The 26,207-nt window shown below is 32.6% G+C and overlaps 2 protein-coding genes across 4 annotated transcripts in view; one reads left to right on the plus strand and one right to left on the minus strand.

Annotated features, from left to right (window-relative positions):
• The window catches only part of LOC117176134 (protein HID1), a 124,426-nt gene extending 112,353 nt beyond the window's left edge, over positions 1 to 12,073 (plus strand). For all 3 annotated transcript variants that reach the window (XM_033366209.1, XM_033366227.1, XM_033366219.1), the window contains 2 exons: positions 11,366 to 11,526; positions 11,706 to 12,073. In XM_033366209.1, coding sequence (XP_033222100.1) covers positions 11,366 to 11,526; positions 11,706 to 11,928 — 384 coding nt within the window. In that variant the 3' untranslated portion in view covers positions 11,929 to 12,073. The remainder of the gene's footprint in view (positions 1 to 11,365; positions 11,527 to 11,705) is intronic.
• LOC117176152 (mitochondrial inner membrane protease ATP23 homolog) overlaps positions 1 to 26,207 on the minus strand; it is a 260,005-nt gene that overhangs the window by 37,775 nt on the left and 196,023 nt on the right. The window lies entirely within an intron of this gene.

Raw genomic sequence — 26,207 nt, forward strand, 5'->3', positions numbered from 1 at the left:
GAAGAGAAATTTGAAAAGGGAGAGCGGATTAGCCACGACCAATTACTGTAAATAACTCTGCCCGCCCGGTACGTGACGAATACAAAAGGAACATTATATTACTGTCGCACCACTCTTAAAACGACCACTAAAAGGATCTTGAAAAGGACCCAAATCTCTCAAACTATCTCCGAGACTATTACTTTGTTTATAGACTCAAATGGGCCAAGCTATTTCGCTAAAGAAAACTCAAAGATTTCTTTCGGTAGGGAATATCCGATGAGAGTTCTATTTGCATTGTCCTCTTTTGTATTTTATTCCAATGTCACGTGTTTCTGTTAAATATTTGAAGACACGTTTTCAGCATTTCAGTGACAATTATTGAAATTAGTCTAAAATCTGCTTAACAGATTGACGGCAAACATTGCAGATTACAGATTTTAAGATGTTTAATGTCTTGCAGATTAAATGTTTTAAGTAGAGAATCGATGTAACTGATTCCATGAAAAAGAATTAAGCCATCCTTTGGATCCTGCTTAATTTCCATTCCCAGATAGTATCCAGACTCGCTTACAGTCACTTCAGAAATACTCTTCAATTCACTGATAACCTTTGATAGAGTTTTATCATCTTCTGCACGGATAAGACCCTCGTCGACGTAGAAAACGAGAATCACCGCTTTTTTCTTGAGTTCAACAACGTAGATGCACTGATCAACTTGACCCAGCTGAAATTTGAAATTGCGAAGAAAGTTGGCAAATTTTCGATTCCAGCAGCATGGAACCTGCTCATGTCAATAAAGAGCCTTCTTCAGCCTACATACGAGATTCGTCGATTCCATGACTCCGTCGGAAACATCCATGTAAACTTCTTCTTGTAGATCTCCATGAAGGAAAGCTGAACTGAGTCTAGCTTATCAAGTATACCTTTCAATGATTCACAATTTTCGATTAGTGTTATCTGAGATACATCCATTGATGCTGTGAGGGTAAACATGGCGATCGTATATTCCTTTATCCACTTCGTACGAGCAGCCTCATTCCCTGCAGCAAAAGGAGGTTTCATTTCACTTCCGAAGGCGATTTCATAAACACCTTTAGCTTTTAATGCAAGCACCATTTGAAATCGCCACTGCTGTTAATTTTTACCGTCGAATTTATTTATCGACGCCACGTCGATTCTTCCCGACATTGTTCACAAACACTTAATTTCACTCGCGTCGACAGAGGTTATAAAAACCGACAGACAAACTGATCGCAACGTCAATTCTCAAGCACTCTAAGAATCTAGGTTTAAACTGCACACAGCAGGGCGTGAACTGGGCCCACAACCTAATAAAGAAAGGAACTTTATTTCAATAATTATCATTTATTGGAAAGCAAAAAGTATTTTGAACGGTTATAAGTGCACATAGCAAGACGTATAAAAGGGAACTGGACGCGCACAGGCGTCAGCGCAAAGCAGACATGACACGAACAGGGCCGTAGTAAATAAGGTATCTTAGTGCCTCTTAGCTCAGGATAGTACATATTATAGGTAGCATTAAACAGGCACATAAATTATTCTCTATAAAAAGTGCTTCAGAAACGTACTATATATTACAAAATGCTTATTGAAGTGACTGCCTAGAGCTAAGCAAAGCTTTAAAGTGGTACGCGCGTTTTTCGGATGACCGGGAATCGCTTCAGGACGATCCGAGAGGAGTGTCCCAAGCATTACGGGACTGAAACGTCGAACATGTGCATGCACTCCTTGCAAACAATCGTCAACTGAATATTGAAATGTTATCAGAAGAACTTCTAATTAGTGTAGGTAGTGTTTACACGATAGTACGCGATGTTCATATCCCACTCTCTGACACAAGAGAAGAAAGTGCAGCATGTTTTGGCAGCAACAGACTTCGTTTAATGGGCTGATGACGGACCTATTTTGAAAAAGATCATTGTAACGTATTATACGTTTCTGAAACACTTTTGGCTAGTTTGAAACAAAACTTAATTGCAGCTCTTTGTTCCATTACTCAAATTGTGACAAAATAAAAAATCCTAATAATTTCAAGCGTACATTCCACACAAGCGACTGAAGTGACTGATGAACCAAAGTGCTTTAGACTCAGAATGAACCAGAGTAAGTATTGCATGCAGATACTCAACCGTATTACCTCAAGCACGATTAGAAAAAAATCAGTCCCGGAACTTTTTGAATCAACTGTGTATTTCAAATCAAATTTTTATTCCAAATTTATTAAGCAATCTTATTCAAATGTTTATTAGAACCTAATTTCTTATATTACCACAATGCGGCGCTAATGCTCCGCAAGCCATTTTAAAAGAATCGGATCATCTTTTGTTGATTGTGCTTATTAACCGATTGTGCTCAATGACCAGGGTTCTTGCTTAAAATTCCACTATTCTAGTTCATTTATTTTGCAATTTTTTGCTCTGTTGTGTTAAGAGATTTTTTAATGAACGTCATTAATTAAAATAAATCTTTGCGTTTTGCGACAAATCATAATATTTTAATTTTAGTTTACCGGGAAAATTGAAAACCTTAACCAGGAAATGACCGGGAATTTGAAATCCTCTGCTGAATCGCCACCCTAATCTTTGAATTCTCTTGATTAATTTAGGATATTAGTTGATTTTTTTTTAATTTTCTGAATCCTTCTGAAAATTTGTAATTCTTTTCAACTATCTCCAAATGAACCACCTTTTGTTAACGGTTACCTATTACTGAATTTGGATGCACTCGTTGTTTCTTAATTCTACAGAATTCTTTAGGAATCTTTGAATTCTATTAAAATATTTTGAATTCAAATAAAATATTTTTATTTGTCTTAAAATCTTTAAAATCCACGTTGAATTATTATACATTCTCTGAATTCTTCAGAAAAAATGGTGTTTTTTTAATATTTCCAAATGCATCAACTTTAGTCAATGGGTGAACTGCTACTGAATTAGGATGCAAACTTTTTTTTATTACTGCAGAATGATGTATAAATCTTTAAATTGTCTTTAAATTACTTGAATTCGTTCAAAGTTTTTAGAATTTGCTACATTTTTTAATTCTTTGAAAGATTTTAAAGAATTGTTTTAAAATATTTTGGACATAATTTATTTTTATTTTTCTGAATTCATCTGAAAAGATGCAATTCCTTCCCACAATTTCCAAATTCATCAACCCTGGTCGACGGCTGAACTACTACTGGATTATGGCGCAAAATTTTTTTAATCAAAAGTATTATGTAGAAGTCTTTGAATTTAATTGAAAACTTTTAAATCTTATAACACTTTTTAATTTTCTTAAAATCTTTAGAATTCAGGTTGAATTATTGTAAATCCCTTCAAGTCTTTTTATTCTTCTAAAATAATTTTCAAGGAAAGAAGATATATTCTTAACGAAAAATGTAAACCAAGATTTTATTATGATTGAGAAATATTTCCTTTTCGAAGTACTGCTTCTACTCTAAGAACTACTTGAAGTATTTTCTTTTTTAAACTTCGGAAGAAGGAACTTTTAAATTGTGACAAATTTGAACTTGGAACCGGGATTTTTAAACTGCTTTCTTCTAAATCCCAGTTTTAATTCTTTAAAAAATTCCCGTTCCATGTCAAAAAGTCCCTGTGACAAAGGAATTAAAGTAAATAAAGCAAACACCACTTTTCCAAATTGACCAAATTACTAAAACAATGAAAACTTCAATTTAGCTACGATCAGAAGTAAATTCCCGGTTTTTGAATTCAAATCCCGGTTTTCCTGGTCTATAAAATTCCCGGGCATTTTCCGGTCTTTCTCGGTTTCCCGGTCAAGTCGCCACCATAAAGATCTTTAAAATAATTTAAAATATTACAAATTAATTCGAAGAAATCGAGAGAATTCTGCATGATTAAAAGATCAAGGAATTCAAAATAATTTAACGTGTATTCTAGATATTTTACGAAAATTAAAAAAACTTTAAAATGCACATAATTTCAATTCAATTATAAGTCTTATACAAAATTCTGAGAAATTAAAAAAAACGTATGTTTTTTTCAAACATTTTTAAAAAATTCAAAAGAATATACGAAAAGTGTAAGAAATCTAGAGAATTATGCAGAATTCAAAAGACTTGAAGGAATTTACAGAAATTCAATGTGAATTCTAAAGATTTTAAGAGAATTCAAAAAAGTTTTAAAAAGTTTCAACTGAATTCAAAGACTTATACAGAATTCTTAAGAATTAAAAAAACATGTAAATCCTTATTTACGAGTAGTTAACCAAACGTCATGATTTTCGATATAGTTGTAAAAGGTTCCTTTCTTTTAGAAAAATTCATTTAATTGAATTCTACATAAATTAGGATTCATAGTTTGTTCTGTCATCAATTATTATTTATTTAGTGTACGAATTATCTAGACTCATTGAAATTATTTGTGTTGCGCTCACCAAATTTTGGTGAACTTAGCCTACATTTACATTTTTTCCATGCGCCGAATTTCAGAGAGGCACTATTTTATCTCGAATACTTTTAAATAAGGCAATTGATTTTTTGCAAAATCTAACTCAAGTCCACTAGATTTAGAGAGACAAACACATTCCTAATAGTATTTTTTTTATTTTGAACTAATTTTCGGGGTTGCATACACACTTGCAACTGGGGATTCAATGCACTGTAGCACCCAAAATACGTACCATCAGATCCAACAAAATTTGGGGACTTTTCGATTTGATTTTGTTTTATCCGCCATTACAAGGAAAGACAGTACTTACGGGACACTCGCTCGTGGTTCCAAAAAACATCGTCTTTCGTCTTCTTCTTACTATGTCGAGACTCGCCAAACCATAAACAATCAGCGCCGTCTGAATCATTTCTGTTGGAGTTTTGTCTTAAAAATAGTTTTGTTTGTATTTTTGCTGTTTTGATTTTGTAATATTATAATGAACATGAAAATGTTTGTGCTCGAAAATCCAACTTTATAAAAGTACTGATTTTCAGTATTAATATAAAAAGCGAACTCTAAGGCTAAAGCATTTTTCCATTTGAAGTAATAAAAAGCAAACAAAAAATTAAAGCACTCAAAGTGAAACTCTTGAATTTTAAACATTTCAACATTTTACAAAAAAAAACACTTTTTATTCGATTGCAAAATAATGTACACGTATAAAATGAAACGTATTAACAGTTTTCAATTAAACAAGTCCAAATGAAATGCAGATAAACTGCAGATTAAGAATTTTTAACCTTGAATAATTATAGAGTTCAAAGATTCAGATTCAATTCCAGAAATATAAATCCACGTTATAATTTCCAATGCTCTAAATAAAAGAATCAATCATTGAAATTAAAATTTTTTAACTGTACACTTCGTAAATTAGAAGTTAAGTGATTTCAAATAGTTAAAACAGTCTTGAAAAGCTTTAAAATTTTACTTCAAAATCTTGGGAAACCTAGAAGTTCTTTTAAATTTTTTCAGAACTTCTAAATATTTTAATGAATAATAAATGTTAAATGATAAATTTTTCATTCAAAATTTTGAACTTCAAACGCATGTAATTTTGAATTATTCAAGTCTTCATGTTTGCATCTTGAAATTTTTTTAATTAAAAATATAAGCCCTAAAATAAAAATCTAAAATGGAAAATTTTTTAATTGAAAGACTTTTGAATTATGCAGTGTAAAGTGAATGGTATAATTATGGAAAAAGATAACAATTCAACTAATTATTTTTAATATTTGTAATTCTAAAGATTTTTTAAATTACCGACAAGAAAATAAATTCTGTAAAATAGATTGTTTTGAGGCACCTGATTTCACTTCGTCTAAAAGCTTATATTTTTATTCGAAAGATGAACTCTTCCTCTTGTTATCCTTCGACATTTTTCCTAAAGCCTGGTTACATCTGGGTACGCAACGCATAACCTAAACACTGAATGATTGAAAACGAACGGATGCAAATGTCCTGCGACATTTTTGCAACAGACTGAAACGGACTGAAGCAGACGACACTATTAACCTTCGAGGTTACAAGAATAACAACTGTGTATAAAATTTTTATCATTTTAATAAACTTAGTATCATAAAGTTATAACATGCATAGCCTTTTGAAACATCTTTTAAGTAACATGAATTATCATAACATCTGATAAATAACATAACAAAACATCTTTGGTTAAAACAATCTTGAAGAAGCAGTATTTTTTTAAATATATAAATCACATCTTTTCTCCTTTATTTTTAGCTAAAAATTATTAAATCCTTTAGGAATAATTTGCAGTTCGCAAGTTTTTTGGATACCTGATGAGCATTAAATTAAACTCTGTAATCGCCCCCCTTAGGGAAAAACATGAACAAACATAATGAAAAAGAAATGAAAAAAAGAATGAAAAATTATGAATCCCACTACCAGGACTTCGCAATCAACCACCCTGACAGTTAGACTCTGTAATCGGCCATCCTGACCACCCGAATATACACTAGGTACTTATTTCATGAAAAAGTATGGAGCGCGCCACCTGGGCTCCGTAATCGGTTACGTTAACCATCTGTATACATCAGGTACTTGTTATATACATAAGCAACCACGGAGCGCGCCAGCTAGACACCGTAATCAGCCACTCCACCTTAAAAATATTTTATCAGTAATTATTTTAATAAATCTTGTGCTTTTTTATTGAAAACTTGGTACAAGCTGAAAAAATTTAATTCTAAGACATACGTTTCTTGACCTGCGATCGAGATACGACGTTTTTTGAACAGCGTAAAAGGTACGACGTCTCTTGGGCGGTAAACGAAATATGATGTCTGTTGGAACCACGAGCGAGATACGACGTCTCTTGAAATAAAAATCAGACACGACGTCTTCCGCTCACCCGTCGATATATAGATTCGGTTTAGAAGGGCCTTTGACCATAACAGAACGCGTCGTAGGGTTGCAAATAGAGGACCCTTTACGAAGGGTTTCTGCTAAAAATAGTTAAAATAATTAACAAACAGTAGCGGGCAATCGTACAGAGATGGTGCCGAAGTAATAACCCCTAAACGGAAGTGTTACAATCATGCCGAAGGCTGAATGACACCTGGGCGAGGTGTCTTAAACAGTGACTCTGGGATATCAAGAAAACCTTTCAGAGTATGCAGCCTTATCCTTACATGCGGGGCTATGCTCGTAGGAACATCAATGACACCACAAACCCACAAAAAGTCGTAGATACAGTTCAAAACGATGAAACGCTCAGAGCACCCGTCAAGTGGTCGGAGAATAGAGCCGATCATCCTAAAGTTCAGGGTGCTTAAAATAATTTAGATGGAAACACGACGACGAACAAGAGAAACGCCCACTTTGAGTGAACAAATCAACTTAAGCATGACTTGATACAAGACTTTAGTAATCACCAGAGAGCGGACGAGCGTATTCTGAAGTTGCGCACGGAGTGTTGCCTCGGCTACCTCGTTGCGGAGTACCGTCGCATGGGGGGAAGTGATGGGAGAGCCGCGCGAACATTTGAATGTCTGTGGCTGTGATGAGCAGACAGAACAGAGTAGATTGAAAAGAAAATAGAGCGACAAATGATACGTTGTCATCAATGCAAATACAGGCTGGCCGCTGGACCTAGAAGTCGGAAAATGACAGTGAATTTACTTTTTGACAGGGAATTTTACAAATTTTTAGAAAATAAATCTGTCTAGCTTTGATTTCAACCGTGTTTTAAATAATTAGCTAAATTGATATATTTTTCAATTATGATATCATGTAGCTTAGAATGCTTGATTCGAAAATCTTTCACTTTGAAAACTTTTTATTTTAATTTTTAAGCGTACATTTTTATTTAAAGAATTTTGAAATGCAGTTTTAACCCGTGGATACCACACTCCATCTGCGCATACATGTTTACCACACTTGTCCGATTTGGGGATTTCGCATTTTTAAATTTTAGTAACTCGTGCAAAAATAACTTAAATGCGACTTTCAATACATATTTTTTGGGGTAAAATTACTAAGAAATGCAATGATGATCAACATAATTGAAACAAAGAATTTTTAAATAGTAAACAAATTAAAAAATTAAAAGAACTTTTTTGAAATGTCATTCTTTTGTAATTATCGAAAATGTACTTTTGTTTTTTTAAATTTAAGATAAAAGTATATATTTTCAAGAAAAATTACCAACCACACATGAAATACAATATGAATATTCTATATGGCTCTCTAAAAATAAAGAATTTTTTAAGCATAGCAAAATCAGTCAATACTTAATCTAGAAGGGAAAACACATTACAAATCTAATAATTAATGAATAATAATAATGCTCCCTGTGGGACCGAAGGAACCGATTGGAGCCTCTACAGAGTACCCGTAATGACCCATTCGCTTCCTTTTTAAAAAACTAAAAAAAAGCATGATCAACATTTAAACTGTTGAAATTCGGATTCTACATTAAATTTTCTATTGGAAACTCACGGAGTAATCACAATCCTTTTTTTGCAGAGGTAAAAAGTTAAAAAAATATATATAAGATTTATAACGCCTGTTGACTGCTACTTACAGATGATGCGTTTGAAGTGAGCAGTCAACAAGCGTTATGCAGAGCTGAACGTTAGTTATTCTAAAACTTATTCCGTAAAAGTACTGCAACCAACGCATACAGCATCAAGATGCAGTATGAGTAAAATTACTTATCTCTATAGAAAATGTAGTCGAAAAAACGATTATCAGGCGATGACCTAATGGACATATTTAACGTTGGGGGGAGCGACCCTTAGACTTACCCACTGACAAGAGACACGTATTCGAAAATTTTGCTGGTGCATATTTTCACGAATGTGGTAACCACGGGTTAAAGACTTGAAAAATTAAAAATTAAAAATGTTGGAAATAGATGGTTTAGGATTTAAAAAGATTTTTAGTCGATAAAATGTGAATATAAATTAATTAATAACTTTTTAATTTAACTTTAAAAACTATTTTTAATTTAAAAATAATTATAAAATAATATATTGAGGCCTTGGATGGAAGAAGGGCACATAGGCCTACATGCCCTTTTTCGTAAATTGCGTTAAACGACGAAGGCATGGCTTTTACATGTGTCATAAAAGGGTATTTCAAAATTCGCATGTTTACATGAGTTCTAAACATTACAAAGTCAGCGCGCCTCGACCTACTGCAGTTGTAGACTTGTTGATACTAAGAGTATAACCCGTTCAGTGAAATCGACTATAGCTAATACGCTGCGCTTCATTATAACGTGTTCGTGGAATCAATTATTATTTTCCAGTGCATTAATGTTAGTTAAAAAATAAAAGATAAAAAAACGATATATTAACTTTTTTAACGATATTATTCCATTTATGGAAAAAGGCATATAACCAATTTTGTTTAAAAACTGTGTTATTAAAAAGTTAACACGTGTACCATAAGTCATCATTTTGCGTATAAATTCTTTAAAGACTTAATTGTGAAGAGCTTTAAAAGAATAAAACACGTTTCCTTAAGATTTGTAGGAAAATTGAAAATAGTCATTTCAATTTTGAAAAACGTAAAACAAAATTCAGATTTTTCAAGATTTTTAAATAAAATATTGGAGTGTTTTAAGGATTTTTCAAGTATTTGAAAGAAAAATAATTTAACTTTTAATTTAAAAAGTGAACCTACTCGATTTTTTTCTAAGGACAGTAGGTGTTAATTATGGAAAAAGATAACAATTCAACTAATTATTTTTAATATTTGTAATTCTAAAGATTTTTTAAATTACCGACAAGAAAATAAATTCTGTAAAATAGACTGTTTTGAGGCACCTGATTTCACTTCGTCTAAAAGCTTATATTTTTATTCGAAAGATGAACTCTTCCTCTTGTTATCCTTCGACAATTCAACAATTTAAGTAAGAAATTAATTTTTTTTAAATAGTGTAATTAAAATTGAAACGTTGAAAGTTTAGTTGTTCGTTTAGTTTTGTGTATTTCATTTGTAATTTCGGATTTTAAATGAACAGTCAGATATCTCTAAATATTAGATAATTGTTATTTTTCTTGATTAAAAAATTTCAAATTGAATGGTTTAAAAATGGAATATTGTAAACTGAAACAATATTTGAAAGTTAATTAAAGCCTGTAATTACGAATATATTATTTTATATTTATATTAAAATTAAAAATAGTTTATAAAGTTTCAATCGGGTGTTTACATTTGTCTAACTAATAAGACTTTCAAATTTAATCAGTTTAATTTTTAAAGTTTAAATCTGGAAATTCTAAAATTATGAACTGATTCCGAATTGTCTTGTAAAATAAATTCTTATTTACTATTTAAAATTTAAAGTACAGTTCAATTAAAAATTATTGATTAATTTATATTTACATTTGATCGACTAAAAATGTTTTTTTTATCCTCAAGCATCTATTTCAAACTTTTCTAATTTTTAATTTTTTAAGTCTTTAGAACTGCTTTTTAAAAGTCTTTTAATTAAAAATGTACGCTTAAAAATTAAAATCTAAAATGGAACATTTTTAAAGTGAAAGATTTTCTAATTGCTTATTCTAAACTGAATGATATCACAATTAAAAAATATAACAATTTAGCTAATTATTTAAAACACGGTTGAAATCAAAGTTGGTCAGATTTATTTTCTAAAATTTTTTTAAATTCCCGGTAAAAAAATAAATTCACTGTCATTTCCCGACTTTCAGGTCCAGCGGCCACCCTCTTTTGCATTAATGACAACGTATCATTTGTTGCTATATTTTCTTTTCATTCTTCTCAATGCTGTCTGTCTTCTCAATGCTGGAACATTCAAATGTTCGCGAGACTCTCCCACCACTTACCCCCACGCGACGGTTCTCCGCAACGAGGGAGCCGAGGCTACGCTCCGTGCGCAACTTCAGACTACGCTCTTCCACTCTGTGGTAATCACAAACAAGAAAAAAACCAAGGGAAAAAAGAAAAGTTTGAAAAATTAAGTTTATACGGCCCTCCTGGATGCATTGATTTTTGCACTCTGACCAATAAGACAACTCGATTAAATTAAGTGTAGCATAAATAGTTCGGAATTAAAGAAAAACTTGACCGGACCGGAAATTATTTGATGACAGAATAGCTTGTAGATGGGCGGTGAGTCCCGGTGCCCCCCCCCCCCCCCCCCCCCCCCCCCCCCCCTGGCGCTCAAGCTATGCAGCTCTATAGTGCCAGTTCATTAGGACCAGAAATTAATTTTCCCTAAGAACTTACACAGCAGGACATATTCTGCGAGCGATTTTTAAGTTTCTTTTTTTTTTAATTCTGCATTGATCACACGAGAACAAATCCCTGTTTATTTATAACAAGTTACAATATAAAAAATATAATGCAAGGTCCCTCCACTTTGGAGGAAACGGTGTTTCAGTTATTAATAGTGTGTTAACATTTTCTTGTAGAAAGGAGGAATCAGAATTGGAGAGCATTCAAGTCTAGATGTAAATCAGTGGATTCCATCAGTTGAATGGGTCTGCCAATGGAAAAACAAGCTACCACTCCAAACCATAATGCGTTTGCTGCAAGTTCTTGTACCACAAGTTGAAAAAATTTGCATTGACAAGTATTTATAACCATATTTTTAATTTTCTTTTATATTATGGTCTAAATGTTTAATTTTGTAATGCAGACGAAATAAACATTTTGTATTTCTTTGTAAAGCTAGCACTCCAAAAAAGATATTTTAGACCAAAATATAGTTAACAATATGGTGCGTAACTAGCTTCAATTCATATTTTACAGAGGATTAACGGACGAGAGTGAAATTTTGAAATTCTTACAACACGGAACGCTAGTTGGATTGCTACCTGTTCCTCATCCTATTCTTATCAGAAGGTATCAAGCGAACGCCGGTACAACTGCATGGTTCAGGACTTACATGTGGGGTGTTATTTATCTCAGAAATGTAGAACCACCAATTTGGTATGATACTGATGTAAAACTATTCGAGATACAGAGAGTGTAAACTTTTGACTAGAGGGATTCTTATTTCACAAAGGTTTAAGGCTATGTGAAGAGAGGGTACCGTGACCAAACCTGGTCTTCGATATTTCTTTCCCAACTTATGTCCGCACAGAATGAGATATCGTGTTAAAAATTTGGCACGATAAATAGAAGGCATGCAAGAATGTGTCTCTAAGTAATTAGAATAGTGAAAAAAGTTTTTTTTTAATTACTGTTTTGAAAAAATAACGATCGTGCTGTCGTCAAACCCTGCAATCAATTTGCAATGTTGTCAATGGGCTAGTTTTGAGGTTTATTTTTATCAAAGTGGGGCAAAACAACAAAAATCGCTCACGAACATTATGCACAAATAATGCAAAAACTAATGTTTGCACTTGAAATGCAAATAAACATGTTTGGTCTGACATACGTATCAGTCTGGTATCAGCTGTGTCAAAGCAGCACTAACCCAGTTAGTAGACAAATTCGAACTTCTAGGTGCCTGTGGGTAAAACAGATTGCATGATTGCCGTCAGAGAAAGTTAGAAGTCAAACTTCTGCTGTAAAACCTAAATGTGTCCGTTGATAATCATTATTTGTATAAATAAACTTTTTTCTTCCTCCATCTCTTTGCAAGGCCACAAACGATCCTTTAATATTTATTAACATTTCCCGAAAAAAATTTCCGCGTTATTTAAACTTTTATTTTTCAATATGGGTGAAAAAATATTAATCTTAGGGCTGACTTAATCAGCTGTTATACTCATCACATGGCCTTAAAAAGTAAATTCGCTAACCCGGTGACCGGTGACATTTGACGAGAAAGTAATTTTGCAGAAGAAGAAGGAAATTGTCCAATATTCAAAGCTCGCAGTTCGCTTTCGAAATTTCCTTTTATATTTAAAAGGGCCAGTAAAACATTAAAAATAAAATATCTTTCTCTAAAATAGAAATTTAATATCCGCCTTTTTTAACACTTAATAATGTTTTTATGCACAAAGGTGATCATTAAGGGGGAAGCCAAAGAACTTTAAAGTTATTTTTTTTATGGTAAATCTGGCACTTTTTTGTTCATGTTAATTGTTTAAAAAAAGGGTTAAATGTTAACCGCTAATAATTCTGGAAGTCTACCTGATAAGCATTTGTGTGTAGAATAGGCTGTTAAAATTTCAGTCTAATCGGTTGATTAGTTTTTTGAAAATCATGTCGACCAGTTCGAAAAACGTTGTTTCGAGAAAAACGCGTTTAAGTTTTTGCATTTATGAAAATTCTCGTTTTGCGCGCTCGAGGCACTTTTACTCATTTGTATTTTTTGACATTTTCCTGAAATTTCCGACCAAAATAACCACTTCCAAAACGTTTCTACATATATCACAGTTTATTACAGTTTTCTTAAGAATAGTGAAGTGTTAAAAATCTATGCTGGCCTCCACATTGATTTATGTTAAATTATAAGCATGGAAAATTTCAAATACAATTGATGAGTTCTATTAACCGATTTCGATTTTCTTTCTGCAGAATATGTTTTTTTAAAAATTTTGCTAATTATCGGGCTGGCACATTTACATTTTGAAATTTTGTCAAAAAATAATCATCCTCATGTCTTATTGTATTACTTATAACTATAGTCTATTTACCCGGAAAGTAGAGTTCGTTCTTGCAAGGCCATTTTAAATGAAAATGTCTACTATTCCACTTTTTAGACTGCTAATTGCATTAGTTAGCCATCCTTCCATAAACTCTACTTATTCGGTAAAATATCTATATTATATTCCGAATGCGTGCAAGTATGTAGGATTCAAATAATGTAATATTTAAATGTCAGGAATTAAAGCGGAATTTAATTGTCTAATATTTGGTGTCGTATATTGTCAATACATGTATCATGCTATTTACTAAGAGCAAGAATGTGTGATATATCCTAGAAAATGCCTCAAGATTAATTTTTTTAAATCTCTGGTTTAATTTATAATAGCAGTTAGATCTATTAATAAAGCTGTGTTTCAATACAACCCAGACTCTATATTGTATGCAATAAATCAGCTATTATTAATTTATGTTTCAAAAATTATTTTAGTAGCATCAGGAAGTGTCGAATGAGCACTGCAATTTGAATAACCTCGGAAAATCGTTTTCAAGAATATGCTAAAAATCGTTTTCAGGTGTCTGTTGATTGTTTACATTCAATTCTCTTATGGGGAAAATGAACTTCCAATTTTTAACATTAATAAACTTTAATAAATTTAAATCGTACAACTTTTGACATAAACGACCCAGTGGGATTTTTTTCTTCGGATTTACAGAAAATATGGAGAAGCTTTAACAACATTTTTTTCACCTTGAAAATCTGTCTTACATTTGACATTTGTCGGCAAACATTTTTATTATTGACTACCATGAACACTCTGATATTATATGTAAAATGCTATTTTTATATTTTCTAAATTTTGTCATGCCGAATTCACGACCGAACTTTGAACTAGTCTATCGTTCCTGAGAAAAATAAAATTGCATTTTCTATTTTAAAACTTCATGGTATGAATAATTTTCAACTAATTAAATTTTATTTGTAGTCGCTGAATTAGAAACCATAGTCAAAATGTCAAAATTAAAAATTGCGGATCCAATATGGCGGGCCGAACTTGTAAAAATTAAACAAAAAATTTTGGATTAAAGTTAAATCTTTTTATGTAGAATAATAAAAAATTCAACATTTGGGCTTCGAATCTTCTTTCATGATTCATTCCATTAATTTATTAACAAACAGTAATTAAAATTGAAAAAATCTCAGTCAGCCGTCTATAGGTCTTTGAAAATGCTCGTGCAAATGCGAAGCCTCAACTGGCTGAATCTCTTGCGTACGTCTTGGTGCACATATCCGAACCTAACCAAACTGCTGGCACGGCTGGGACCACTGGCTCGGTTTCTTCTCGGGTTTTCCGAATACTCCCAAAACTACTACTCGACTGCTTGAGACTACTCAAAGAATGCTCAGAGGTCGCTAGAGAATCAAGAGATTCAAGGATTTAAAAGAATTAATGGAATTCAAGGAATTCATGGAATTCGTGAATATCAAGGAATTCGTGCAATTGACGGAATTCAAATAAATCAAGAATTAAAAAAGGAATACATGTGTTCCCTCCTTTTCTGTCTTACTAGCCACTTAAAAAAAGAATAAAACTCAAGGTCATTAAACCTAAATTCAAAATTAAATTGCCATGATAACACAAAAAGACTATGCTTCGACGATTTTGTTAGCCTTTTTTCAAGTAATTTACCTAGTTACAAACAAGCCGTCAATTTCAGTCAATGAAGGTTTACAAAAAAGTATAAAAATTACATGAAGCTTTTGAAGTCAAATTTCTTATGTAAAAAAATTTTTAATTAGAGAATTTCTCAGACTTTGGTTACATTAGAAAAAAAACGAAGCGTGAATTATAGTGGTTACAAACGATAACAAGGTACATAATAGAACAATTTTTGTGGTTATACATTAATTCATGTAATATATAATAATAGACGTGTTTAATTCAAGGTGAGAGGAGTACGTCAAAGTAATAGGAATTTAAAATCATTCCTGAGTGATGCTATGATAGTATTGATTTATATTGAGGATTTCTGTTTTTCAATTAAAAGAAATTTCATTATATTTTAAAATAAAAATTAATTATAAAATTTTTCTTTTGTAAGAACTATTTTCTATAGCTAGAATCTTTATATGTGACGTGTGCTTAAGAAAGAAGGCTTACTCTGAAAAGTGAGATTTTTCGAAGCGAGCTGTCAAAGTCGACCAGACAGATGCGATTTTTAGGAGAGAGCGAAGACTGACGAAATTTTCCCTCTCCACTTCCCACTACATTCTCACGGAAAGAGATAGGTCGTAGACGCGGCTCACGGACGTCACTTATTATTAAAGTCAGAATCAAACAAATTATCAAAGTTCCAAGAGTGTTGTGACAAACCAGTATTCAAATGACAAATTCTAAAAAACGTTTTACGTTCTTGAGTTATAGTTTTTAGTCTACGGCCAGTTCGACCCATATCGATTTTATTACAGCCTTTAAATTCTATTTAGTAAACTACACTTGATATATTTTCAATCTTTTCATCTACTTTTTTATTAGTGATATACATTTATAATTTATGATCATTTTTTATGTATACATTAATTCAAAATTGTTTAAAAGCATTTACCCTAGCGTAAAAGACGAAAAGGTTCGGAAGGGCCGCGTCGGAAAGATTCGGAAAAACTTCGGAAATGGTTCGGAAAGAGGTTCCGCTCCTATCCTTTCTGAATTGTATGGAAACTTTGCTTCCGATTTCTTTCCAAATTTCGAGCTGTCCCATGAACCTTTCTGAGTCTTTCCGAATGTCCCAATCTCTGACTTTTTTCCGATCATTTCCGAATGTCGTCGAATGTTTCTGATATATTTTCGAATGTCGCCTGATATTTCCTTTTAAATTGCAGCGCTCATATTCATTCGTGTTGAATCCAGCAAAGAAGATTCCTAAAAACCTTGAAATAGGGAAATTTCATAACTCAGAAAGCCTTTTTGACTTTCGTACATCACGTACATTATTGTTGCACATTATCACATATAAATATTCCAAATTTCGAATATTCCATTTGTACAAGTCTCATTTGTAATCACTACAATAAGTCCTCGATAAAATTCCTTCAATAAATAAACAGTGGGACATGCAGGACGTAATTCGAAAAGTGAAGTTAATTTGATTAATTTGATGAAAATTCAGCAATTTTGTTATAAAGTCATTCTTTTTGGTTGAAAAATCAACTGTGTTGTTGAAAATTCGTTGCTTGTTGTTGTCAAAAATGCATATATTTAGGTGGAATTTGCATATTTTTGGTTAAAAATCACAACCGTTTCATTAAAAATTAATCTGTTTCATATTTTTTTATTAAAAATACAACAACTTATAGTTTAAGGGGTTATATACAGTTAGAATTTTCAAAAACACGATTTTTTTTTCTTAATTGTACATATATTTAAGAATACACACAGAAAATTTCATATCGTTCCAGTGAATATTTTCGAAGTTACTCGCAAATTTGAAAAGGCCCAATGCGCATTCATATGCCGAAAAAGAAGATAGCAGCGCGTGAACATTTCCGATCTCAGAGCGCGTGAGAGCACCCGAGATGGAAAAATGGCCGCAGACAATATCAGCTCGAGTTATTAGAAGCTGCCGAAGCGGCGGCGGTTGTATTATATGGTCCTGGAATAGACGACTCCATGTAAGTTAAAAAAAATTTTATCCCATGTAATTTTCTTTTCAAACTTTAAACGCGTTTTTCTCAAAATGGTGTTTTCAAAGTCGATGACCAACATTACTCGAGAACGGCTAAACCGATTAGTCTCAAATTTTAACACGAGCTTCTTAAATATATTTTTTAGTAATTAATCGAAGATTTTTTCTCACCGATAAATATATTTTTTTTTATAAACAATTTAAGGTCGAAATTTTGGTCAAAAATCGATTTTTTTTTAGAGAAACCGCCATTTTGTCAAAAAAATTTATATTGCGTATTCCTTCTAATAACTACAAGATTTAACATTACTTTAACGAAATCTGTTTGGTTTTTTAATTTCAGATGATCCAGTTCAGAGATGTAGTGGTCACCGCAAAACGTCTTTTTTGAGAGGAGCTCCCGGAGATCAGCTGTAGCTCCTTTCCAAATAAATATTTTACTAATACTAAGTCTTAAAATACAGTTAAAAGATACCATAATATGTGTACAAATTTTTAGATCAATAAATTAAAAAGTTTTCTCAGAAAATTCGCTTTTTTCGGCCTTCTAACTGTATATAACCCCTTAAAGTAAAACTAATTTGTTAAAAAAATTTTTTTTTGGTTCACGATCAATCATTTTATCTGAAAAATGTTTTTTTTAAAATTAATTTATCTATCTATTATTCGGAAAGAAATCAGAAGCATTCGGAATAAACATAAACAGTGGGACACAGGTTAACATTAGGAAAACATCGGAATAACATAATGGGACACTGCAACACTTATTCGGAAAGAAATCGGAAACGTTCAGAAAGAAGTAGATGCAGTGGGATACTTCGGAGAAAGTTTGGAAACACATTTCAAATCTTCGGAAAGAGAGGCGTTCAGAAATAAATCGGAAGCAAAGTTCCCATTTGATTCGGAAAGAATCGGAATAGAACCTTCATTCCGAGCCTTTCCGTTTCTTCCGCTAGGGATATTGGTCTTTCTGATAAGCCTTGTGCGTAAGATAATGAAACCCATAAATCAGTTTTTATTGTTGTTGTAATTTTCAAGCTATTTTTTTTTTATTTGGGTAATTGTAAATTTCATGTGTCCTTTCTCTTGATAACACATTCTATTAAGGGTAGTGGGTAGATAAAATAAAGGAATATTCAGGTTCGCACTACCTTGCATGACGTTACAGAACGCTGGCGCTACCTTACAGCTCATGGCAATTTATTCTAGTCGCATCCTACTCCAATACTCCATGTCGCGTTGGTCAGTGGCGGCTATGATACTGTTTCCATCATTCGAGTTTTCGTTTCACAGATTTAAAAAAGTGCTGCAGCAAAATCAGTTGCAGTTATCAGCCAATATTTGGATTATTAAACCCAACAAAGTAATTAAATTATTACAAAACTTTTTACTTCGCAGCGTGAGCGCCCTTTCAATATATTGCAGAACGCAATTGTCTGAAGATTCTGGACCGCACCTGCCCCCAATATACCGTTTTTTCCATTTGTCCTGCTTTTTCTGTATTTTCTTACAAGTTTGAATCCAACTTGTATATTTTTTAAAACGAATAACTATTATATAAAAACAGCTGAGGAGTGTCGGTAAGGCGTGAGAAATCCTGGTTTTTAGTTATAATATTGCCCTTAATTTCAGTTAGGATAGTGTATTAACTTAAGTTTACACTAGCTTTCAGTATAAATATATTCTTAATCGAAGAGAATTCAGTCCCGAACTGAATTTCAGAAATCTAATTCCCTTAATTTAATGTTCAGATGTAATTCTTAATTTCAGACTGCCTATTCTTCTTTTTGTGACACCTTAAAATAAGCCGAATTTTCTACTTAAATTAAGTTTTTTTGCTGTGTAGTTTTATGCATCTATCGATTCATCATTTAATTAACCCATTTTTTCTTTACTAAATTCAATGTGAGAGTGTAAATAATTTCCCCCTATTTGCTAATGTGTTTGAGGTACTCATCTATTGAATTATAATAATTTTACCTAACGCTGTCATCAAACACATATTCAGATATCTAAAAAAAATGTAAAGTATTAAAACTCAATGGTTTGAATATTTATCCCATTTGGTGTGACAAATTAAATTTTACGGATTTTTTTTTATTTTGTGTTAATTGGGAAATTTTTTTGGTCACTTCTTTATAAAACCATGGCCGAAAGGTACAATAGTCATGTTGAATACGTATTAACATATGGCGCAGAATACGTCAAGTATTCACATCTAAAATTAATTTTTTTCATCGGGCCTGAAGTTTTCACTTTTTCACGTGTTTCTTCACCTTCACGTTAATGTAACTTCGTTCACAGGATGACCACAATATTGAATTTTCAAATTTCCCTGACAATTTCCTGACTTTTCCCTGATATTTAGACGAATTTCACTGACAGGGATTTATTACAAAAGCGGATAAGGTTTCAATATTATGTCAAGCAAAATAGCGAAACAAGACAGGAAAATGCGATTTACATAGCAGTATGGATTATTTAAGGTCAGACAAATCAGCGGCGCCACTAACGAAAAACAAAATTTTATATAATGCATATTTTTTGCTATTTCTCTTTTGCTGCTTTTCACAAAAAATTTTTTATTACACTATTGGTCTTTTGAGAAAACTGGGTGGCGCTAGCTTGCCATCAACTCAGCGGCACTCTCTACAAAAATCATTAAATTAAACTAATGACTATTTTAGATTTTTTGCAATTTTTTTGCTTTACAATTTGCTATGAATCGCTTTTGTAAAATCAAACCTTATTTTAAAAAATTACCCCCTGCAATGAAAAAAGTATTTAAAAAATGAGGCTATTTTTTTCATATTTTTTTGCTTTCCAATGTGATATGAAACACTTTTTTTTAAATAAACCCTTATTTTAAAAGCAAACCAGCTGTTCTGCAAAAGCATATTTAAAAAAAAGAAACTAATTAGATGGAAAATACTTATAAAATATTAACACGCTATTTTTAAAGCGTAACTGGGAAGCAAAATTATTCTTCACTCCTAACACAGCCACACAAAAAAAAACAAGTGTGCGGATCTGGTAACAAGGCACACGTATTCCTATAGATTTTGGGGCGCTGAATTCAAATTCGGTATCAGAAATCACCCATCACGTCATGGTTGAGCCATAAACTCAAAAAATGACGAAAAATCATGCACTGAGAGAAATAAATTTCAAAATAATGCCAGTGATGCAAATTTTCACTTAAAACATGTTACAGCTTTACATTTTAATTGATACAAACATTGTCAGATTAATTGAAAGGGGGTCAATTCTACCTGTAGTTCTAAGTTCCTTCAAATGAGTAATGTGCGTCTAAATTTTGAACCACCTGTAGTACAATGAAATGAATTTTATTGTGTTACAACGGGAACACTTAAGTTAAGTTGTGTTGCATTAAGCAAAATTTCGTTAGGTTCTGTTAAGTTAGATTCATTTATAGGTTAAGATCGGGTTAACCTATTAAATAAAGCACAGATTTAAGACTGAGAACCGTACGCTCACATAGCTACACGTGTGGTTGAATTTCATTAGACTAAGTTAGGTTAGGTCAGGTTTTGTTAGGTTAGGATAGGTTAAACCTCTATTTAGTTTAAGCCGAAGCTGTATGGTACGGTACCGCAAACACAACGGGACAACACAATGAGTTTAATTGTGTTTCGTGAGGTTAGGGTAGGCTAGGTTAGATTTATTTCTAGGTTAGGCTCGTGTTGACCCATTCGATGTAACACACATTTGCTACTGGGAAAATATGCTTCCAGAGCTTTACGTGTAGTTCAATAAATGACGTGATGGGTGATTTTTGATACCGAATTTGAATTCAGCGCCCCAAAATCCATAGGAATACGTGTGTCTTGTTACCAGATCCGCACTCTTGTTTTTTTTGTGTGGCTGTGTAATCGTTGCAAAAATAGCCCCCGTATTTATATGCCCATACAAACCTGTAGACTGATGCGAAAAATTTTATACATTAAGTGTTGGGATTTTTGTGCCTTTTCTTTATTTTCCAATGCTATATCAATCGCTTTTGAACTTACCTATAAAATAGTAACATGGAACTTTTAAGCATAATTATTTCTCACCCCTAATCGTTCAAAAAATAACCCCCGTAATGTATAAGCTAAAATTGCAATATCTTGGACCAAAATTACTTTCCAGTCTATGTGTGTATATTCAAAAAATATAATTCACCTTTTCCGATGCATCTTTTAATGCATTTAAACAACTTCTAGCACAACAATTTTTAACGAGAAAAATCCATTTTCATATAAAGAACATGCTGGGGATCTACATGTATGTTTTAAAATACATTTTGGCTTTTATTTGTGTGATAACCTATGAGAACCATTTGCCGAAATCACATTCACCAAACAAATTAATCCCGTTCTTACAATAATTGTCACATAATATCAAGTGGCCGATTTATTATCTCCTTCAAATACAGGGTCGTAGTGTTTCTGCTAATAAAGATTCAAGATTCTAGCTTGTGAAAATTCAATTTTATTAAGGTAGTTAGGTTTCTTGATTAATCAAGCGGGTTCACCTGGTAAGGAATAATGTTCCAACTACCCCAGAAAACCACCCCTAACGTGAAATATGGCTAAGTTTGATGAGAATAACTTTGAGAATGTTTTCGACTCTGTTACTATCGAAACTCCTCCAATTTCAAACTTATCTAGGTAGATTAGTCACCTGGTAATTATTTGTACGCAAAAGACGACGAAAATTGCTGAAAAGTAACAATAATACGTAAAAATGTATTTTTTTTAATTTTTAGGTCATATTTGTGGCGCTGCGGGGGGTGGTAGTGGGCTGAACATGAAAGTTATTATGTAGTATGATTTTATTTCGTAGACACTCCTCTTCAATCCCTACCAAGTTTGGCACCTTTCGATGAAAACCTACAACATGAATTTTATTTTTCGGAAATTTCCCCATGCTAATTAAATGGGATTTTGAAGTGCCCGCTGACACGTGTTAATATTCGAATTTAAAAAAAAAAACGGATTTTCTTTCTCCGGAAATGAAAACTTCAAGGAATTTGGGAAATGTTTGGTCGATTTGTTTTTCCAAATAATTATTTTTATAAGAAAAGTTGCTGCGAACAAGTTTTTTTTTCGTGAAATACGCTATTTTTATCCAGATTTTTTTTATACAAAATCATTTTTTTTAAATAGATCATGAAAGCCATGGAAACGGAGGTAATGGTACAAATTTTCTGTACCTCAGAAATTTCAATGCACAAAAAGGCCTCCAAGCCTTTATTTTTACAAGACTGAATGTATGAATTTGCATCAGAATATATTCCAAACACAATTGCTAACTACAATTATTTGATGGCGGATAATTTGTACGCTGTCTTCCGAAAAAGCTGGCCTGACAACAAATAAAAAATATCCGGCAATTTGCTGAAAAAAGGCTTTTTTATATCAAATCAAAGCAAAGGCTTCACTAAAAGCATTTCTATGTAATTTTTATTTTGTTGATGAAATTTAGTCTATAAATAGATAACTTTGAATATTGCCCACTTTTATTAGAATTTAGAACACTTGTATGGCAAATATTTGCCACAAAAATATTTTCTGAAATAAACAAAGTAAGCCATTGAACTCTAATCAATTAGAAAAGTTGTATACTTCAAAAAATTTTGAAAATTTTCAAAAAATAGAAATAAATTTGCTTGTACAATCTTACCAATTTTCGTGAAAGTAATATTATCATCAAGTAACATTCATCCAAATTTCGACCAGATATAAAATATATCATTCTCAAATATTATGCAATTTTTGTTTTTAAAAGTTCCGTAAGTTTAATGCGTTATTTTCAGTAGATTTTTATAAGAATTACAAATGATCTTTGTGATATTTTTCAGTTAGATACAAACTTAATTATAAGCTTGAATCACACTTGTCGATTTCTGTTATAATATTTTTGAGATTTAAAAAAATGTACTTTAACTGTACGAATTAAATGAGAAAGTGCCACGCGCAGCGGCCCTATTATTTTTTAGAAATACAAGATTGAAAGTTAAAATAAACATAATTTTGCATAACTTTCAGTTTTAAATAGAAAATATGCTTGTGTTACTTATATTCGGAAAAAAAATAAAAAGTAATTAAACTTTGCTCTTGTTAGTATTCGAAGCTTATTCTTTTTAAATTGTATTTTATAAAAACCATTTGTGGCAGTTCTTCAAAACTTCTATCCTTGTAAAAAATGTCATCTTTATTTACTGTCAGGGCCGGTGCAAACAAGCATCGTTGAGCCAAGGTGCTTAATCGTGGAAAAATGGCTCTTTTCCTATTCCACCATTCCATAGGATTTTCAGTCCGGTCCAAAAGATTCGCCAATAAATATGAATTAATTTCTTCTTTACTTCCGTCTTTTTTCATGTATTCGTTTTGTCCAGCTGCTGCCACAATGTCCGCATAACAGCTTTCCAACGAAGAATTTTGAAATTCGTGAGCAGGTTTTTCGTTCTCCTTTTCTTCTTCGGCAACAAGATCACTGCTGTTTCCATTTTCTTTTTCCCACAATATATGTACGAGTTCGTGTAACAAGATAAGTATTGTTTCTCGAGCTTCTTGACCAAAGAAAACTGTTTTAAACCTTGGATCAAAAATGGCTGCCAACGCAAAAGAGTCGTTTACTTCCAGGTCACCAAGTTTTACATTAATTTCAGATTGTAATTCGGTTTTCATTAAATTTCTAAGAACACTGCAAAGTTTATTCCCCACACAATGATTGATTGCTCTTAAAGTTGGAATAACTTCCGACAAAGACGGATTCATTTGAAAACAACTTTTTTAAAGCCGCTTCAAATGGCTGTAATAACTTTACAAACTCTTCAGCAAGTTTCCACTTCAAGTTTGAGAGTGTTTTTCTTCTTACTTCATAATTTTGAACAATAAAAATCTCCAGGCTACTTTTTATTTTCAAACAATGCTGCAATCCTTATCGTGCTCTTTTCCGTGTGACAAATCCATCCTTCGTTGCAGTATTGATTGAAGAGTTGAGATGCGAGTGTCCGGCGATTTTGATCAATTTGTTTGCGATCCTCGACGAATTGATGGAAATTGTCGATACAATATTTTTCATGTATCAAACTTTCAACATCTCTTGCGAACATGATTCTGTTATTAAAAGAAAGCAGAATTCGACGGGAATTTTCAAATTTCCAAATCCATTGCCTTCTTTCGCACAGCTGTCATTGGTTAAAATTACATTAATTGTGTCACTGTGGAAACCCCACGCACTAAGAACCTTGTTTACTGATTGTATCAATCCTTCAGCATCTTCCGAAAGTTCAACCAGCGGCAATAAAACGGAACGTTGTTTAACTTTTTTTCTTCCAACCAGTGCACTTGTGATCAAAATCCAAACTTTATTGCTGACACTGCACACAGACCTATTAACGGTCACACTCATACGCGCACCACTTCCTAGTTCAGCAATTTCTGCTTTCAACCTTTTGACCACTTTTTCGTAAATATGGGGAATGACTGTAGTAGAAAAAAAAATATTTTTTAGGAATGTTGTACTGTGGTGTGGTATTCGCCAATAAGCGAAAAAATCCTTTTCTCGCTACAATGGATGGATCTTGATCAGCAAAATCGTTTGAGCAACAAAACCGTTTAATTACCTAGTCCGAACATCACTGTCACTCCACCTTTTCACATTACGCTTACTCTTTTGAAAACTCGTAAGATCAGTGTTGTTTTCATCGCAATATTCTTTATGGTAAGAAGTCAAATGCACCCATAAGGAGCTTGTTGGTGCATTTTTCCCCTTACCACCTCGCGAGACTCTCTTTCCACATACTGTACACAGGGGTTTCGTCTCGTTACTTTCTTGAAATAAGCTCCACACTATACTTCTTTTTGGCTCATCGTTTTCATTTCGTATCGAAAGCGTGAAAAGAGATCCTGCAATCTCCAACTCAGATACAACTGACAACTCTGAGGGAAACAGTGGCTCAAGAAATGGTTCAGGTAACGAAATAGAAAAAGCATTTGTTAATGGTCAATGTAGTTGGCCTGCAGTTTAATTTTATCTAACAGATGAATGCAGGGGGAGGGGTTGCAGTTCTGCACTTTAAAGTTTGCAATCTTAATCTGTACCTCTAGAGCCTACAATCGATCTGTAAGCTGTGAATTCAAAATGTCTAAATTGCTACTTCCCTGGTATAATTAACTCATTGGTACCAGATTAAACTCGAACATATCCTTTGGTAATCTCCGCGTACATTTTAGTAGATTTACAAACATAATTAAAGCAGTGCCAGTAAAAGGAAATAAGTTTCGAAAGTGAGATGTCCTTTTTAAACAGAGAAAAATGTTATTTTTCATAAATATTATTTGAAGTCGTAGATCGGTTTTGTATTTGTAGGGTTCACGAAAAAATTATTTCCAAAGTAAGAATTAGATAATCTCAGAACTCTTAAAATTGTTTAAGTTCCAAATGTTGGGTTTTCTGAAAAGTGGCGCAATTCTTCGAATTTTGACTTGATCGAAAAGTGTTGTGATACTTTTTTGTAGAATTTTCAATATTTATATCTTTCTCAAAATGGCTGAAAATGTGAATGACTGCTCTACAAAGTTTGTATTCAGTCTTCTTCTTCTTTATTCATAATGTGTCCCCTAAGGGTTTACATGACTTCCATTCCTTACAATCTTTCCGTTTACATCTATATATTTTTTACAATCTTATCCTTTCTATATATACAATTATTTACAACTATTTACATAAAGTCTTATATCTAGTTCCTTATTTCTATTTCCTGCGATAGCGCAATGTAGGACTTATTAGTAAGCGAGTGAGCGAGCGAACGAAAGCGAGAGTGCAAGCGAGAGAGAGTATGAGAACGCAAACGCATCTTAGTCTACTTATCTTTTACTTTACCATTACAATTTTCACGCTTCTAATCTAAGCGAATTCCGTTTCCTTTTTCTTTCACTTTCTTTATACCCCCATTTACCTTTTTCACGTGCATTCTTTCATTCTCCCTCATTCGCTCCCCTAGCACCCTCTAACTCC

Source organism: Belonocnema kinseyi, chromosome 1 (genome assembly GCF_010883055.1).
Source record: "Belonocnema kinseyi isolate 2016_QV_RU_SX_M_011 chromosome 1, B_treatae_v1, whole genome shotgun sequence".
NCBI classification, from domain to species: Eukaryota; Metazoa; Arthropoda; class Insecta; order Hymenoptera; family Cynipidae; genus Belonocnema; species Belonocnema kinseyi.